Source organism: Ctenopharyngodon idella, chromosome 22 (assembly GCF_019924925.1).
Source record: "Ctenopharyngodon idella isolate HZGC_01 chromosome 22, HZGC01, whole genome shotgun sequence".
In the NCBI taxonomy this organism is placed as follows: Eukaryota; Metazoa; Chordata; class Actinopteri; order Cypriniformes; family Xenocyprididae; genus Ctenopharyngodon; species Ctenopharyngodon idella.
Window position 1 is genome coordinate 17,200,937 of NC_067241.1, and position 17,596 is coordinate 17,218,532.

Below are 17,596 nucleotides of genomic sequence, written 5' to 3' on the forward strand. Positions count from 1 at the left end.
TCTGCAGAGATGTATTTGCTGCTGTTCTATTTATAATAACAATGTTCTGCCCGGTGTCTGCTGCGTCTGTACATGATGTTCCATCATTATTCATGTCATTGAAACCAGAACCAGAAAAACAAACATGGAGACAGACAGGCAGACAGACAGACGAGAGATGCGCTTTCCTCTTCATGACATGTGGATCAAGATACAATTGATTAGCACGAATAAATAAACTCCAGCATCACCTGCGTATGACAGACAGACGGGCGGATGCAGAGCCTCTGGACCAGAAGAGGGAGGAGCTTGAAAAGAGGGGAGAGATGCTATTGGCTGCAGAACTGCTGATGGAGTGTGTGTATTTATGTGTGTGTGTGTGTGTGTGTGTGATGGGGGAGGGTGGAGGATTTCGAAGCTTCTGTTCCGCAGAAGATGGGGTGGGGTGGGGGTGGAGGAGGGGGGGCGGGGAGGTTTTACCGGGTGCGCGTGCGCTCAGCGCGTTTTTACCGCAGTATCTCTGGATTAGTGCGCGCGCTGCGGCACTCCGCTCGGTTCACAAACGGTGAAGAGAGAGAAAATCCGCCCGACCGAGCCGCAAAACGAAGCAAAATAAAACAAAACTGCCCGCTCGCATCCATCGGCACGAGCCGTTTCATCGCGTTTATTCTAAGCGGTTATAAACGCAGCGCGCGCCTTAGAATCTACCGGAGACATGGCCAAAGAGGACGACAAGAAGGAATCCGGGGACTGGAAGGAATTCTTCTGGAACCCGCGGACGCACGAGCTGCTCGGTAGAACGGCGAGCAGTTGGGGTGAGTGTCCGCCGGTGTGTGTGTGTGTTATATAAGGCGGTGAACATAACGGGTCGTGTTATTCTGGTGATGCCCTGATGCGCGAGCGCAACCGCCGGTATTTCATTCATTTCAACCGTTTTACCGGAACGTGTTGCGCAATGCGTCTGCTGGGCACCCGTGTGTGTGTGTGTGTGTGTGTGTGTGAATGCAGCAGGCCCTAATGTATTAAAGGACAATCTGACGATGCTGCTGCTGCTGTTGCGCGCTCTCGGGTGTGTGCGCGCGCTCATCCGTGTGCATTAAAGGTCAACGGGTGCAATGAGATTATGTGTTATAGCGAGGAAGCATCGGTCTCCGTGCGATCATCGCTGAACAGATCACACACACCCAATCATTCCGATCGCTAATCGATCAGCGGCAGACGCGCGCAAGGTTATCGGCGAGTGTCCTCGGCTTGCGCGCGCTCACGTGACGTGACGTGATTTCGCTCATATCCGGAGCAGCATCATCCATCAGCGGTTATATAACGAGATATGCACACACACATCATGTATATATATGTGTGTGTGTGTCTTCACTTCTGTCTGCACTGTCTGTCACGAGCTCACATTTGCTTTTGTTTGTGTATGTTATTTAATATGCGTGCGTATGTCATAGTAATGCATGCATTATTAATCACTTTAATGCACATCTGGTAAATGACTTTTAGCTGAGTCACTGTGTGTGTGTGTGTATGTGTGTGTTGCACAAAGAGAGAAATGCACACACAAATGACCTGATGTGTCTCACAAGCGTTTATAAATAAATTAATATAGTAGTTTGCTCATATAGTACTGGAAAACCTCTAAATCTTTAAAGTCTAAATCTTAAACGTCTTTCCACTGCAGCACCATCAGTGACAGTAAAACCCAAAATGCAAAAGATATGAGTTCTGTCATATTCCTTCCAATAATATAGACCAAATATGCAAATTTATCATCAGAGTTTATTTTAAATGTCAGATTTTCTGCACATTTCAATGGATTTTGAGCTGGACACACACATCTGAATGCGTTTAGACACATAAAGCTCTTTTAAAATCATAATTAAACTGCACTATCTGTTAATTAATCCACATTCAATGTAATCAATCAAAGTCTGCTGATACAGACCAAATCAAAGGCAGATCAGTGTGTGTGTGTGTGTGTGTGTTCTTCTTTAACTTACATTGTAAAGACTGAGATAGTAAAACCTGACATTTTTGACCTTGTGGGGATATTTTTTGATCCCCATGAGGAAAACAGCTTATAAAGTGATGTTTTCTGAAACTGTAAATATGTGATGGGCAGGTTTAGGGGTGAGAATATACAGTATGTACAGTATGAAAATCATTTTGTCTATGGAAAGTCCTCATAATTACGTGTGAGTGTCATATTATGTCAGATGAGTTCACTGGACAGCTTTCATATGTGTTGCGCCGTCTGATTGGCCAAGAGCATCGATGACATCAGTGGCAGAGCAGCCAGTGAGAGAAGAAGACACTAATCTGACTCCCATCCCCCCACTCAGAAAGAGAGAGACACTGATGGGGCGACATATAAGACAAAGACCTAAAATAAATGCTAGAAAAATGAAAGAGATGAAAGAGAGAGAGAGAGAGAGAGATAACAGGACGAGTATAATAGATAGAGAGAGAGAGAGACAGAGAGAGATTGATAACGCTGTGGTTTTACTGTAAGAGGATTTACTCACTCGCAGTCTGTCCTGACATTTGCTCAGTGATGGACGAATGAGAAACACGCAGATGACACGAAGATGGAGTGAATAGAGGGGAATCTAGGTCACGTACACTGCCGACATTATCACAGTTCATCTGAATTATTACACGCCGCTCAGGAATACTTGATTCTGATTGGTCAAGACAGTCAGTATTGTGTTTGTTTGTGGTTAGATAGTGGATGATGCTGGTCATTAATGTGATTTATTACACCTGTGGTTCCTCTGTTGGACACCTGTATCTATCTATCTATCTATCTATCTAATGTTATGTGTTATGAAGAAAAGAGGAATGATGCTGATACTTCTAATGCATTTGCATATTTTACACTTTGTATGTATATTTCCAATAAAAATCTTTACAAAAAAAGAAATGACTATTATTATCTTAACTATTAAGTATCATCATATAGTCAATACTTTTAAATGTGGGTTGTTTTCAACCCAAGGGCTGGGTAAATATAGGACAGAACACATGTTGGGTTAATTTTACCCAGTAAATTGGGTTGTTTTTTTTAACCCAGCATTATGGCTCGATTACTTCATACATGAATTAATGTTTACATATTAACTTAAATCCTCCTACTCCACACAAACACTGGTTTGATATTTCCTTTATTATCGATCATATTTTATAGTATAGCATATTTTATATCGTTTTAATACATATTGCCTATATTTAAGCTCATTTAACAAATATTAGAAGTAAAAATTAAACATTTAGAAGTAATTCAAGTGTAATCGACCAGTCTCTGTTGTCTGTTTCCACCGTAACGGTGCTGGATCTCGCGCCGGAGATGACTCGCGTTCGGCGGGGGAACTGATAACTTCAGACCGCCGTCCTGCGTTTCACTCTTAGCTGAAAAATGCTGTGACTGACTCCATAACCTGTCCATAAATAATCAGTGTACAATTCTGAGAACATATTTTAACATCCTAAGTATTTATATTCTTGATCTTTTTGAATAAAATAATAAAATTTTATGCAAGGCATCAGGCGTTTCCATCACGCGAAAAGTCAGACGCGACACTTGTTTAGGTGACTCACATCACGCCCCTGTATGTTGCTTTGAAGAAAATTAAACGATATACAGAACAATAACGAATTTTTAGATAAAATAAAATGTATACAAACCTGTATTTTACCAAAGACATGCACCAATTTGACTGAGCTGCACTGCTCTCTCCTGAAGAGGGCGCAAAAAGCCCACAATAAATAACTCAACCCCTGGGTTATTATGTCTGATCCAGGATCAGGGTAACACAAAATCTACCCAAACACTGGGTTGTTACGTCTGACCCAGGATCAGGGTAAAAGAAAAACTACCCAAACACTGGGTTGTTATATCTGACCCTGGAGCTGGGTAACACAAAATCTACTAAAACACTAGGTTGTTACGTCTGACCCAGGATCAGGGTAACACAAATCTACCCAAACACTGGGTTGTTATGTCTGACCCAGGATCAGGGTAACACAAAATCTACCCAAACGCTGGGTTGTTATGTCTGACCCAGGATCTGGGTAACACAAAATCTACCCAAACACTGGGTTGTTACGTCTGACCCAGGATCTGGGTAACACAAAATCTACCCAAACGCTGGGTTGTTACGTCTGACCCAGGATCAGGGTAACACAAATCTACCCAAACACTAGGTTGTTACGTCTGACCCAGGATCAGGGTAACACAAATCTACCCAAACGCTGGGTTGTTACATCTGACCCAGGATCTGGGTAACACAAAATCTACCCAAACACTGGGTTGTTACGTCTGACCCAGGATCAGGGTAACACAAAATCTACCCAAACACTGGGTTGTTATGTCTGACCCAGGATCAGGGTAACACAAAATCTACCCAAACGCTGGGTTGTTACGTCTGACCCAGGATCAGGGTAACACAAATCTACTAAAACACTAGGTTGTTACGTCTGACCCAGGATCTGGGTAACACAAAATCTACCCAAACGCTGGGTTGTTACGTCTGACCCAGGATCAGGGTAACACAAATCTACCCAAACACTGGGTTGTTATGTCTGACCCAGGATCAGGGTAACACAAAATCTACTAAAACACTAGGTTGTTACGTCTGACCCAGGATCTGGGTAACACAAAATCTACCCAAACGCTGGGTTGTTACGTCTGACCCAGGATCAGGGTAACACAAATCTACCCAAACACTGGGTTGTTATGTCTGACCCAGGATCAGGGTAACACAAAATCTACCCAAACGCTGGGTTGTTATGTCTGACCCAGGATCAGGGTAACACAAAATCTACCCAAACGCTGGGTTGTTATGTCTGACCCAGGATCTGGGTAACACAAAATCTACCCAAACACTGGGTTGTTACGTCTGACCCAGGATCTGGGTAACACAAAATCTACCCAAACGCTGGGTTGTTACGTCTGACCCAGGATCAGGGTAACACAAATCTACCCAAACACTAGGTTGTTACGTCTGACCCAGGATCAGGGTAACACAAATCTACCCAAACGCTGGGTTGTTACATCTGACCCAGGATCTGGGTAACACAAAATCTACCTGACCCAGGATCTGGGTAACACAAAATCTACCCAAACACTGGGTTGTTACGTCTGACCCAGGATCAGGGTAACACAAAATCTACCCAAACACTGGGTTGTTATGTCTGACCCAGGATCAGGGTAACACAAAATCTACTAAAACACTAGGTTGTTACGTCTGACCCAGGATCAGGGTAACACAAATCTACTAAAACACTAGGTTGTTACGTCTGACCCAGGATCTGGGTAACACAAAATCTACCCAAACGCTGGGTTGTTACGTCTGACCCAGGATCAGGGTAACACAAATCTACTAAAACACTAGGTTGTTACGTCTGACCCAGGATCTGGGTAACACAAAATCTACCCAAACGCTGGGTTGTTACGTCTGACCCAGGATCAGGGTAACACAAATCTACCCAAACACTGGGTTGTTATGTCTGACCCAGGATCAGGGTAACACAAAATCTACTAAAACACTAGGTTGTTACGTCTGACCCAGGATCTGGGTAACACAAAATCTACCCAAACGCTGGGTTGTTACGTCTGACCCAGGATCAGGGTAACACAAATCTACCCAAACACTGGGTTGTTATGTCTGACCCAGGATCAGGGTAACACAAAATCTACCCAAACGCTGGGTTGTTATGTCTGACCCAGGATCTGGGTAACACAAAATCTACCCAAACACTGGGTTGTTACGTCTGACCCAGGATCTGGGTAACACAAATCTACCCAAACACTGGGTTGTTACGTCTGACCCAGGATCAGGGTAACACAAAATCTACCCAAACGCTGGGTTGTTACGTCTGACCCAGGATCAGGGTAACACAAATCTACCCAAACACTAGGTTGTTACGTCTGACCCAGGATCAGGGTAACACAAATCTACCCAAACGCTGGGTTGTTACATCTGACCCAGGATCTGGGTAACACAAAATCTACCCAAACACTGGGTTGTTACGTCTGACCCAGGATCAGGGTAACACAAAATCTACCCAAACACTGGGTTGTTATGTCTGACCCAGGATCAGGGTAACACAAAATCTACTAAAACACTAGGTTGTTACGTCTGACCCAGGATCTGGGTAACACAAAATCTACCCAAACGCTGGGTTGTTACGTCTGACCCAGGATCAGGGTAACACAAATCTACCCAAACACTGGGTTGTTATGTCTGACCCAGGACCAGGGTAACACAAAATCTACTAAAACACTAGGTTGTTACGTCTGACCCAGGATCTGGGTAACACAAAATCTACCCAAACGCTGGGTTGTTACGTCTGACCCAGGATCAGGGTAACACAAAATCTACCCAAACACTGGGTTATTACGTCTGACCCTGTTACGTCTGATAAGTGTACTACTAGTAAATGGATATTAGTATACTTACTACATAAGTATACTTAAAAGTATACTTTTATACACTAAAAAGTGTACAATTTAGTCCCAAGTAGTATTGAAATAGTACACTTACAAGTGTACCACTAGTACACTGATATTAGTATATTTACTACATAAAGTATACTTTTATACACTAAAAAGTGGGCCATTTTATTCCCAAGTTGTATTGCAATAGAACACTTACAAGTATACTACTAGTAAATTGATATTAGTATACTTACTACATAAAGTATACTTAAAAGAACTTTACTTAAGCATACTTGATAAAATGAACAAATTATATTTAAAGTATACGGATAAACAGATTAAGTATTTAACGTTTTAGTGCTTGCATACGTGGAGGATTAGAATCAATACGATGAAGTACTGAAATAATAAACACATGTTCCTCTGTGTGCTGCAGGTCTGATTCTGTTGTTTTACCTGATCTTCTACACGTGTCTGGCCGGCATGTTCTGCCTCACCATGTATGTGATGCTGCTGACGCTGGACGATTATAAGCCCACTTGGCAGGACCGTCTGGCTACACCAGGTACAAATACACAATATAAAGGCATACACAAACAGATACCATCACCTTCACACACACAGTCATGCAATTTTGTGCGTGTGTTTCTAGGCATGATGATTCGGCCAAAAGGAGATGCTCTAGAAATCATTTATAATGTGGAGAAAACAGAGAGCTGGGACTCATACGTTCAGGCCCTGGACAACTTCCTCGCACGTAAGTCAATAGAGAGACATGATGAAGTAAAATGACTCACAGTCACAGATAGTCTATGAGTGTGTTTTCATCTGGAAGAGCAGAACATGGTGCTCGCAACACCAAGGTCATGGGTTCGATTCCAAGGTCATGCATGAACTGCTAATAAAAAATACATGCATTGCTTTGGGTAAAAGCGTCTGGCACATGGGTAAATATAAATACAAATTTGCTCACCTGCAATTTGACACAAAACCAATATCAAGGTATCAAGTGTTTTTAAGAATAATTAACACACAAGCTTTTATTTTTATATTTTCAGTTTTCATTTTAATTATAATTTCATTTTTTAGAAAATTTTTATGTGCTTTTGTCATTTTTATTAGTTTTTGTTCTTTTTAAATATTACTATTTAGGTTTAATTTATTATTATTTCAGGTTTAGTTCTAGTTTCCAGTTACACTCTAAAAAATAGCTGTAAAATAAATGAAACAAATTTACACAGTAAAATACCGTTTTCCACCATTTTTACTGAAACAGTAATATACAGTAAAAACAATGCATTCTGGGTAATATTATTTTTCATTTTCGAAAACGACAAATATTACCCAGAATGCATTGTTTTACGGTATTTTACTTCTGTATATTACAATGCATTCTGGGTAATATTATTTGTCGTTATTACCCAGAATGCATTGTTTTTTACGGTATATCACTGTTTCAATGGAAAACTGTATTTTACTGTTTCGTTAAATTTTACTATTTTACTGTATTTTACTTGTTTAGTTTTTTTACAGCTATATTTAGAGTGAGCAATTTTAGTGCTTTTTAAACATTTAACCTTTTGAACATTTTATTTTATTTCAGCTTTATTACAATAAACAATTTTTTAATAGTCTTAGTTAACAGTAATTAGCTTTTTTATGTTATATTTTCTGTTTTTGTTTTAATTTTAGTTTAGTTTTTAATCATTATGTTATGTGCTTTTGTCATTTTTATTAGTTTTTGTTTCTTTTTATAAATATTACTATTTAGGTTTAATTCATGTTTATTTAAGTTTTCGTTTTTATTTATTTCCAGTTAGTAATTTTAATGCTTTTTAAATATTTTTTTTAAGTTTTAGTTTTAATCTAATATTTATATTTTATTTTATTTCAGCTTTATTTTTATTTAATTAATAGTTATTTTAATTTTTAATAGTTTCTTACTGATAATAAGCCTGCTACATTATATATATGCTAGTTTTTAATAATATTTTGAATTAGCTTTTATTTTTATATTTTCTGTTTTTGTTTTCATTTTAGTTTAGTTTTTCGTCATTATGTTATGTACTTTTGTCATTTTTATTACTTTTTGTTCTTTTTAAATATTATGATTTATGTTTAATTAATTTTTATTTCAGTTTTAGTTTCCATTTATTTCCAGGTCAACTTTAATCTATTTCAGGTCTATTTTAACGTTAACTAACATTAACATACAATAACATACAATCAAATGAGACCTTATTGTAACACCTTACCAATGTTTTTAATAGTTTAAGTTAACGCAATTAATCCCACAGGAACAACCGGATTAAGGAACAATAAAGAAAACTTGACATCTCGTCTGTCTTCTTCTGTTTTCCCGCAGCCTATAATAACTCTCAGCAGGTGATGAGCAACGACGCCTGCATCCCAGACCAGTACTTCATCCAGGAGGACAGCGGGGAGGTGCGCAACAACCCCAAACGCTCCTGCCAGTTCAACCGCACCATGCTGGAGGATTGTTCCGGACTCACCGACCGCACCTACGGCTACCAGGAGGGCAAACCCTGCGTGCTCATCAAACTCAACCGGGTAACTGGCCAATCACAGCACAGATCACTGTAATGGCGCAGAATATTAGCCATAACATCTTCAGTGCTGCTTCACTTTAGACTCTTTGCACATATTTTAGTAATTATAATAAATTAGGTATCATTCGATAAAACCGGTTTGAAATGGAAATGTTAAATTTGGAACACAACTTGGTTAGATGTATGGTTTTGATTTTCTAGCAGTTTTAGAGGCCAAATTATTTTGTAAAATATATATGTATCAAATAAAAAATGTTTAGTTCAGTACATTTGCTTTACTGTAAACTTAAACTGTGCAGATGATAATACGAACACAAATTTGAGCTGCGAATAGCATCAAAAATCATGGGTTCACAGAGATCATCGTGGCGAACCATTGAGATTTCCAAACATTTAAAACAGTTATGACACAACGAAGCCTCATTTATTGAAATCAAATGACTTTGGAAGTTTGATACGCACTCCGAATCACTGGTTCAAAACAAATGTTTTACAAAGGTTTCGAAGCTTCACAAAGCATTGTTTTGAAAGTGCATATTACTAGCTCAGTTACTTTTTGTTAAAGTGCCCCTATTACGCCATTTTAAAGGTTCCTAATTTTGTTTTGGAGTCTCCTACAACAGATTAACATGCATCCAAGGTGAAAAAAACACATTAATTTTCTCATAATATACATTGCAGCATCAGCATTTCTCTTAGAGTCTGAAAACGGTAGGTTCAAGGATTCAGTCTCTCTAAACCCCGCCTTTCCAAGAGCCTGCTCTGCTCTGATTGGTCAGACACCCAGTCTGTCGTGATTGGTCTGCTCTGCTCTGATTGGTCACACGGCTAAGTCTGTTGTGATTGGTCTTCTCTGCTCTGATTGGTCAGACGGCCCAGTCTGTTGTGATTGGTCTACTCTGCCCTGATTGGTCAGATGACCCAGTAATGTGATTGGTCTACTCTGCTCTGATTGGTCAGACGGCCCAGTCTGTTGTGATTGGTCTACTCTGCCCTGATTGGCAGGCAACAAATTTGATGCCTGCTACAGGTCTCAAAGTAGTTGGGACGGGGGCATGTTTACCATGGTGTAGCATCTCCTCTTCTTTTCAAAACAGTTTGAAGACGTCTGGGCATCGAGGTTATGAGTTTCTGGAGTTTTGGTGTTGGAATTTGGTCCCATTCTTGCCTGATATAGGTTTCCAGTTGCTGAAGAGTTTGTGGTCGTCTTTGATGTATTTTTCACTATAGGTAAAAGATCTGGACTGCAGGCAGGCCAATTCAGCACCCGGACTCTTCTACGATGAAGCTGTGCTGTTGTAATAGCTGCAGTATGTGGTTTTGCGTTGTCCTGCTGAAATACACAAGGCCTTCCCTGAAATAGACATCATCTGGAGGGGAGCATATGTTGCTCTAAAACCTTTATATACCTTTCAGCATTCATAGTGCCTTCCAAAACATGCAATCTGCCCATACCGTATGCACTTATGCACCTCCATACCATCAGAGATGCTGGCTTTTGAGCTGAACGCTGATAACACACTGGAAGGTCTCCCTCCTCTTTAGCCCAGAGGACACGGCGTCCGTGATTTCCAACAAGAATGTCAAATTTGGACTCGTCTGACCGTAGAACACTTTTCCACTTTGAAACAGTCCATTTTAAATGAGCCTTGGCCCACAGGACACGACGGCGCTTCTGGACCATGTTCACATATGGCTTCCTTTTTGCATGATAGAGCTTTAGTTGGCATCTGCAGATGGCACGGCGGATTGTGTTTACCGACAGTGGTTTCTGGAAGTATTCCTGGGCGCATTTAGTAATGTCATTGACACAATCAAATTTAAAAAACGTCCCAACATTTGGGTTGTAACAGGAAGTGAGACTGGAATTATTGACGACTCGTTTAAGCAGTTCAGAATTGATTCTTTCCTTTATTTGTCGTACACTTTGATCTTTAAAACTTTGCAGACCTTTTACATTCACAAACAGCTTTATTACACACTGCATGAGAGGTCGTATTCAAAAAAGCATAATAGGGGCAACTTTATAATTAGTCTTTTTGATGATAAATGAAGTAGAAAATCAGCTCTATGTTCATTCACTCACAAGTGCTGAATCTTCTGCAGGTCATTGGGATGAAGCCAAGTAAGAACGGAACAGCTCCGTATGTCACCTGTGGGGCAAAGGTGAGTGAGATCTACTGACCTTCAGCCAATCATCATGACAAACTCATCACTAACAGCCAGTCAAGCATGAATAATGTCTGTTCACTGCATCCCTCCGTACTCAGAGATATAAAGAGGGAAATGAGTGGGTAAGAAATAGACTAGAATGCACACTTAGCATTCCATAAACCCTAACCTTAGAGTAGTACACGCGCTGAATTAGTGCACATCTTAAATGCTGCAGTGCACACCCTAAACTAGTGCTGGACTCTCATGCTTTCAGTGGTTAGTTGAAGCGTTGCATCATGGTTCTTTAGCTTCTACAGTGGTTCTGTTCCTAAACCTTAACCAGTAACTCCTAAGCCTTTAACTATCTGCTATACCAGTGGTTCTCAACCTTTTTGTGTGTGTGTGATTGAGCTGTTTTTTTCCTCCATATTCTCATTAGATCATACTATATGAGCAATGAAAGCCTGATGATGCTCAACAAAAAACTCGTTTTGCATATAAACTTATTTCATTGTATAAAGGTTTAATAAACAGTTCCACTGAAAATAGACATCATAAGTTAGGCTTTACAGGGTTAAAATCAGGCTTCCTCCATATATCCAGGTTTTTCAAAGACAAAACACAGTGGTTGAGGGGTAAAATAAAATAGTTTATAGTTATTTAAAATGTACATCTTTTAAGTCATCTGGTTGAGAATCACTGTGCTTTACGTCACACTGAGATTTCTCTCTTGTTCCGTGTAGAAGGAGGATTCGGAGAGCATCGGTGAAATCGCATACTTCCCTCCAAATGGAGCCTTCAACCTCATGTACTATCCATACTACGGCAAGAGAGCACAGGCAAGAACACACACGCACACACACACACACACACACACACTCACACATATACATACACACACACACACACACACACTCACACATACACACACATATACACGCTCACACATATACATACACACACACACACACACACACACACACACTCACACATACACACATAGCACACACACACTCACACACACACACACACACACTCTCACACGCACACAAACACACACACACACACACTCACATATATACACACACATACACACACACACACACACATAGCACACACACATTCACACACAGCACACACACACTCACACACACACACACTCTCACACGCACACACACACACACACATACACTCACACATACACACACACATATATATATATATACACACTCACACCTACACACACATATACATACACGCACTCACTCATACACACACAAGCACACACACATATATAAATATATACACACTCACACACACACATTTACACACACTCACAAACACACACATACACAAACACACACTCACACCTACACACACACACACTCACACGTATACATACACACACACTCACATATATACACACACAAGCACACACAAACACACACGCATATACACAAACACACAAACACATACACAACACACACACACACTCACATATACACACACACACATTCACAAACACACTCACACACACACACACACACACACATATATATATACACGCTCACACACACACATTTACACTCACTCACAAACACACACATACACAAACACACACTCACACGTATACATACACACACACTCACATATATATACACACACAAGCACACACAAACACACACGCATATACACAAACACACAAACACATACACACACATACACACACGCACTCACTCACACACACACACACACACACACACACACACAAAACATTAATGTGATTATATACGTGTGTAACCTCTCTGTGTGTTTGTTCAGGTGAATTACTCTCAGCCTCTGGTGGCCGTGAAGTTCACGAACATCTCTGTCAACACAGACGTCAATGTGGAGTGTAAGATCAACTCTAATGCCTTCACTTACTTCAGCGAGAGAGACAAGTTCGCTGGCCGCGTGTCCTTCAAGCTGCGCATCAACAAAGCGTAGAGCATTTACATCTGCCACACACACACACACACACACACACACACACACAGGAGATTGTAGGAGGAGTCAATCATATCTCAAAGTGTTTAATGTATTTGTCTGTCCTCATACTCGGGTCTACATGATGATTCTGTGTGCGTGCGTGAGTGCGTGTGTGTCTTTGTATCTCTGTGTGTTTCGAGTACTCTTGACTGTCATCATACCCAGCTGATATCGTTCCAAAGTCAAATCAAGAGAGCAGGAGAATATCATCGAGCCTTTCTAAATCTCTAGACAAACAATACAGACATAATCATGAACAATCCAGTGAATTCAGAGGGACCACAATCATTCGAGAATTTAGATTTTACGTAAAGAAAATTACTTTTATAATTGTTAAATTATTTTCATGGCAAACGTATTTTCCACATTTGTGCTTAATTGTCATGAAAATAATGTCAAATGTGAAAAATCCGGCCCTAAAATAAGCTTCATTTTCTGTATGCAAAATATAATATCTTACTTATTTCTTTTGATATTGAGGTGAAATGTGACCTGGATTCATTCGTTTAGTCTTTAAAAATAGCTTTTATGTGACTGAGTGTGTACACAAATTAGTCAAGTCAAATCAGCTCGAATTCAGCGTCATTTATAATAAATAAAATCTGAATGAATAAGGAAATACGTAGATAAAAGCGCTAATATGATTGATTAATAAACAGAGCCATAACTTTCCATATCCGTCACAGTGAGATATATCGCGCTCTTAACCTGATATCTGTTTTATCCATCCATCCGTTTATTTATTTATTTATTTATTGATGAATTAAGGTACATTTATGATGTTATTTATTTATTATCTGATTCGTGGTTTTTATTTTTTATATGACAATGTTTGTGAAAACACTTTTGTAACACTGTAATGTTCACAAACGCACACACACACACACAAGCTATGTTAAACTGAAACGATTGGCTGACGTTCCGCACATGCTCAGATTGCACTCAACGACTTACACATTAGCCAATCAGCTTTAAGCTGCGCCATATCAGTTCGCCATTTGTTTCGCGATTAATTTGCCCAAACGACTAATAATGTATTTGCTCCATTTTGTCCAGAACGGTTCGACCCATCTTTCTAAATGTGTACACAGCAATACCTTCTGGTCCAAGAGTGTACTGTTAATACTTGTAAATAATATCGAATCTGGGGTAGTTAACGAAGAGAGTAGTTATGAAGAAAAGAAAAAAAAAGACAAATTTGCCAATCCAATATTTACTAATGTAGATGAATGAACATAAAAACGTGTTTTTCTTCCCAAAAAGTGTTTTTTTAATTCATTTGTTGTTGAGCACATCATGGGTTAGCTGCACTTTAGCACACAGCGAGAAAATGACGAATATATTTCTCAAAACTTTAGTTAATTTCTTCTTAGCTTTGGTAGGATCTTAGATTTTTATCATGTGATTTGACATTTGGATGTTCAAGGGGATTCGAGTCAAAGCTGCCCTGATTAGTGAGCAGGTTATCGAGACGGTCTTAGCGTAGTGATTATTAGCGAACCACTAGCCTGCCATTGTCGATGTGCAGGCGGCCGGCCTGTCTGTTTTCTTTTCTTTCGTGTTTTTTACAACCCAATCCTTAATTTCGCCCCCAGTTGTGAATGTGCTGTGTTTCTATTGGGTTACTGCCACAGTGTTGTGCATTTGAAACATTTGAGGGTGTGTGTTAGAAAAGTGTGTGGGAAAAAGAGCCAAACGCGGCCAAAGTTTTAAATTAACGTCACTAGTTCATCCGTCACACATCAGAACAGAACTTACGGGCCTGATGTTGGGAACAGTTCAATGTTTACAAAAGAGCAGTGACTAATAACTAGATTAGCCGCGTGCTAAACTTACGCTGCCTGCCGTACGTTTACTAAGATCTACTTCACGTGTGCTGCCTGACCGCTCTATGTCATGGAATAGATTTTATATGTTTTTAGGATATGGTAAATCGAATTATTGCACATTCTTTTCAACTTATGTATTTTAGATGCAGCAGCGATGGATGCATCGCTGCGTCGAGCGTTTGTATACCGCTGCGTGTGTAGATCACTTACATTTTCATACGGTTTATTCATTTCCGTAAGACCGAAAATTCAGTCAGGCAGGAATTTGGGACGTCACCACTGAAACAGTGCGTGATGTCATATATGTAACTGAGTGTTTAGGCGCGGTCACATTTACCGTTGCTCGGCACAATCTCGCGGGTGAATTCCAGTCAGGAATTTGCGCGATTGGGAGTTTCGTGTGAGAGCGAAAGTGTTCCCTATGTACATTTCGCTCGTGTTCGAGTTGGTCATGCAAATGTTCCGCTTGGTTTAAAAGTTATTTTACCGTGAGCAGTTCTTCATACATTGCTACGCTACTGCCCGCGAAATTTCGCCCGAATTTCGCTAGTGTGACCGCACCTTTACAGCCTCAATGAAACCTACACGCTTCTGACAATATCATCGATGACACATGGCGAAAAACACGGGCTTACACAAACAATGGCAACGACAAACACACCTGCGCTATTAAAAACTCATTACAGAGTTTTTCACTCACTCACACACACTGACGGCACCTTTGAGCTCTTTGTCCCCGTCTGTGTTTCTCTCCAATCCAATAACGCGACGCTCGTCACTTTGAGTTTTGCCGGATGACTGCTCACAGGCTCATACCGGTTTCTCATCTGTCCTTCATAGTGAGACGGTGTCTTATTCTTTCTTCACTCTCTGTAAAAACACTGCTCAGAAACTAGATGTATCTTATTAAATATCCTGAATATACTGTTATATATTGCCTGACATGAAAATTGTGAAACTTATATTCGAAAAACAAATGATTATCATTATAAATGAAAAATGGAAACAGGAAATAAAAACATTTTGTGTTTAACAAACATTTTTGGTCTTTTTTGTTAAAAACACTATAAATGAAGCATACTTCTGTTTCAATATAGCCTAAATACAAAGTTCTGTCATGAAACTCTAGATAGCGCAGGTTGATAGGTCCTTAACTCTGCTTGCAATCACGTCGTTCTCTATAGGGAACAGCTGATTGGTTCCTGCTGTATCAGTAGCCAATGAGCGCACTGCTCAGTCTTCAAATACTTGGTCAGCATTTGCTGTAGCAGTGCAGTGCACTTTCAGAAACCCTCCACCTTCCCCCAGCTCCACCTGTATAGATCTGCTACGGATAATTAATGTATGCTATATTGTACAGCAAAAGCATTTCTTGCTCATAGCAGCGTGTCATGTATGTATTAGCACCAGCAACAACAGCAGCAGCAACAATAACATCAGCAGCAGCAATAACAGCAGCAGTAGCAACAAAAACAGCAGCAGCAATAACAGCAGCAGGAGCAATAACAGCCGCAGTAGTAACAATAACAGCAGCAGCAATAACAGCAGCAGCAGCAATAACCAACAGCAACAGCAATAACAGCAGCAGCAGCAGCAATAACAGAAGCAGCAGCAGCAATAACCAACAGCAGCAGCAATAACAGCCGCAGTAGTAACAATAACAGCAGCAACAATAACAGCAGCAGCAGCAATAACCAACAGCAGTAGCTAAAACGGCAGCAGCAGTAGCAATAACAGCAGCAGCAGCAGCAGCAGCAATAACATCAGCAGCAGTAATAACAGCAGCAGCAGCAATAACCAACAGCAGTAGCTAAAACGGTAGCAGCAGCAGCAGCAACAGCAATAACATCAGCAGCAGCAGTAATAACAGCAGCAGCAGCAGCAATAACCAACAGCAGTAGCTAAAACGGTAGCAGCAGCAGCTATAACAGCAGCAGCAGCAGCAATAACAGCAGCAGCAGCAGCAATAACCAACAGCAGTAGCTAAAACGGCAGCAGCAGTAGCTAAAACGGCAGCAGCAGCAGCAGCAATAACATCAGCAGCAGTAATAACAGCAGCAGCAGCAATAACCAACAGCAGTAGCTAAAACGGTAGCAGCAGCAGCAGCAACAGCAATAATATCAGCAGCAGCAGTAATAACAGCAGCAGCAGCAGCAATAACCAACAGCAGTAGCTAAAACGGCAGCAGCAGTAGCTAAAACGGCAGCAGCAGCAGCAGCAATAACAGCAGCAGCAGCAGCAATAACATCAGCAGCAGTAATAACAGCAACAGCAGCAGCAGCAGCAGCAATAATCAACAGCAGTAGCTAAAATGGCGGCAGCAGCAGCAGCAGTAATAATATCAGCAGCAGTAATAACAGCAACAGCAGCAGCAGCAATAACCAACAGCAGTAGCTAAAACGGCAGCAGCAGCAGCAATAACAGCAAGAGCAGCATCAATAACAGCAGCATCAGCAGCAGCAGCAATAACCAACAGCAGCAGCGTAGCAGATCTATTTTGCCAAGACCCAAAATCAACATTGTCATATCTATTCCTATGCCAAACACTCCAAGAGTTGTCATGACAGAAATGTAATTACAAAGACTTCATATT

General features: G+C 40.5%; 1 protein-coding gene across 1 annotated transcript; it reads left to right on the forward strand.

Annotated features, from left to right (window-relative positions):
* Positions 1 to 469: 469 nt before the first annotated feature.
* Positions 470 to 16,039, forward strand: atp1b2a (ATPase Na+/K+ transporting subunit beta 2a). The gene is made up of 7 exons (XM_051880029.1): positions 470 to 794; positions 6,858 to 6,986; positions 7,074 to 7,178; positions 8,787 to 8,992; positions 11,098 to 11,157; positions 11,889 to 11,984; positions 12,967 to 16,039. The coding sequence occupies exons 1-7, from the start codon at positions 695 to 697 to the stop codon at positions 13,129 to 13,131; spliced, it is 861 nt and encodes a 286-aa protein (XP_051735989.1). The 5' UTR covers positions 470 to 694; the 3' UTR covers positions 13,132 to 16,039.
* Positions 16,040 to 17,596: the final 1,557 nt, after the last annotated feature.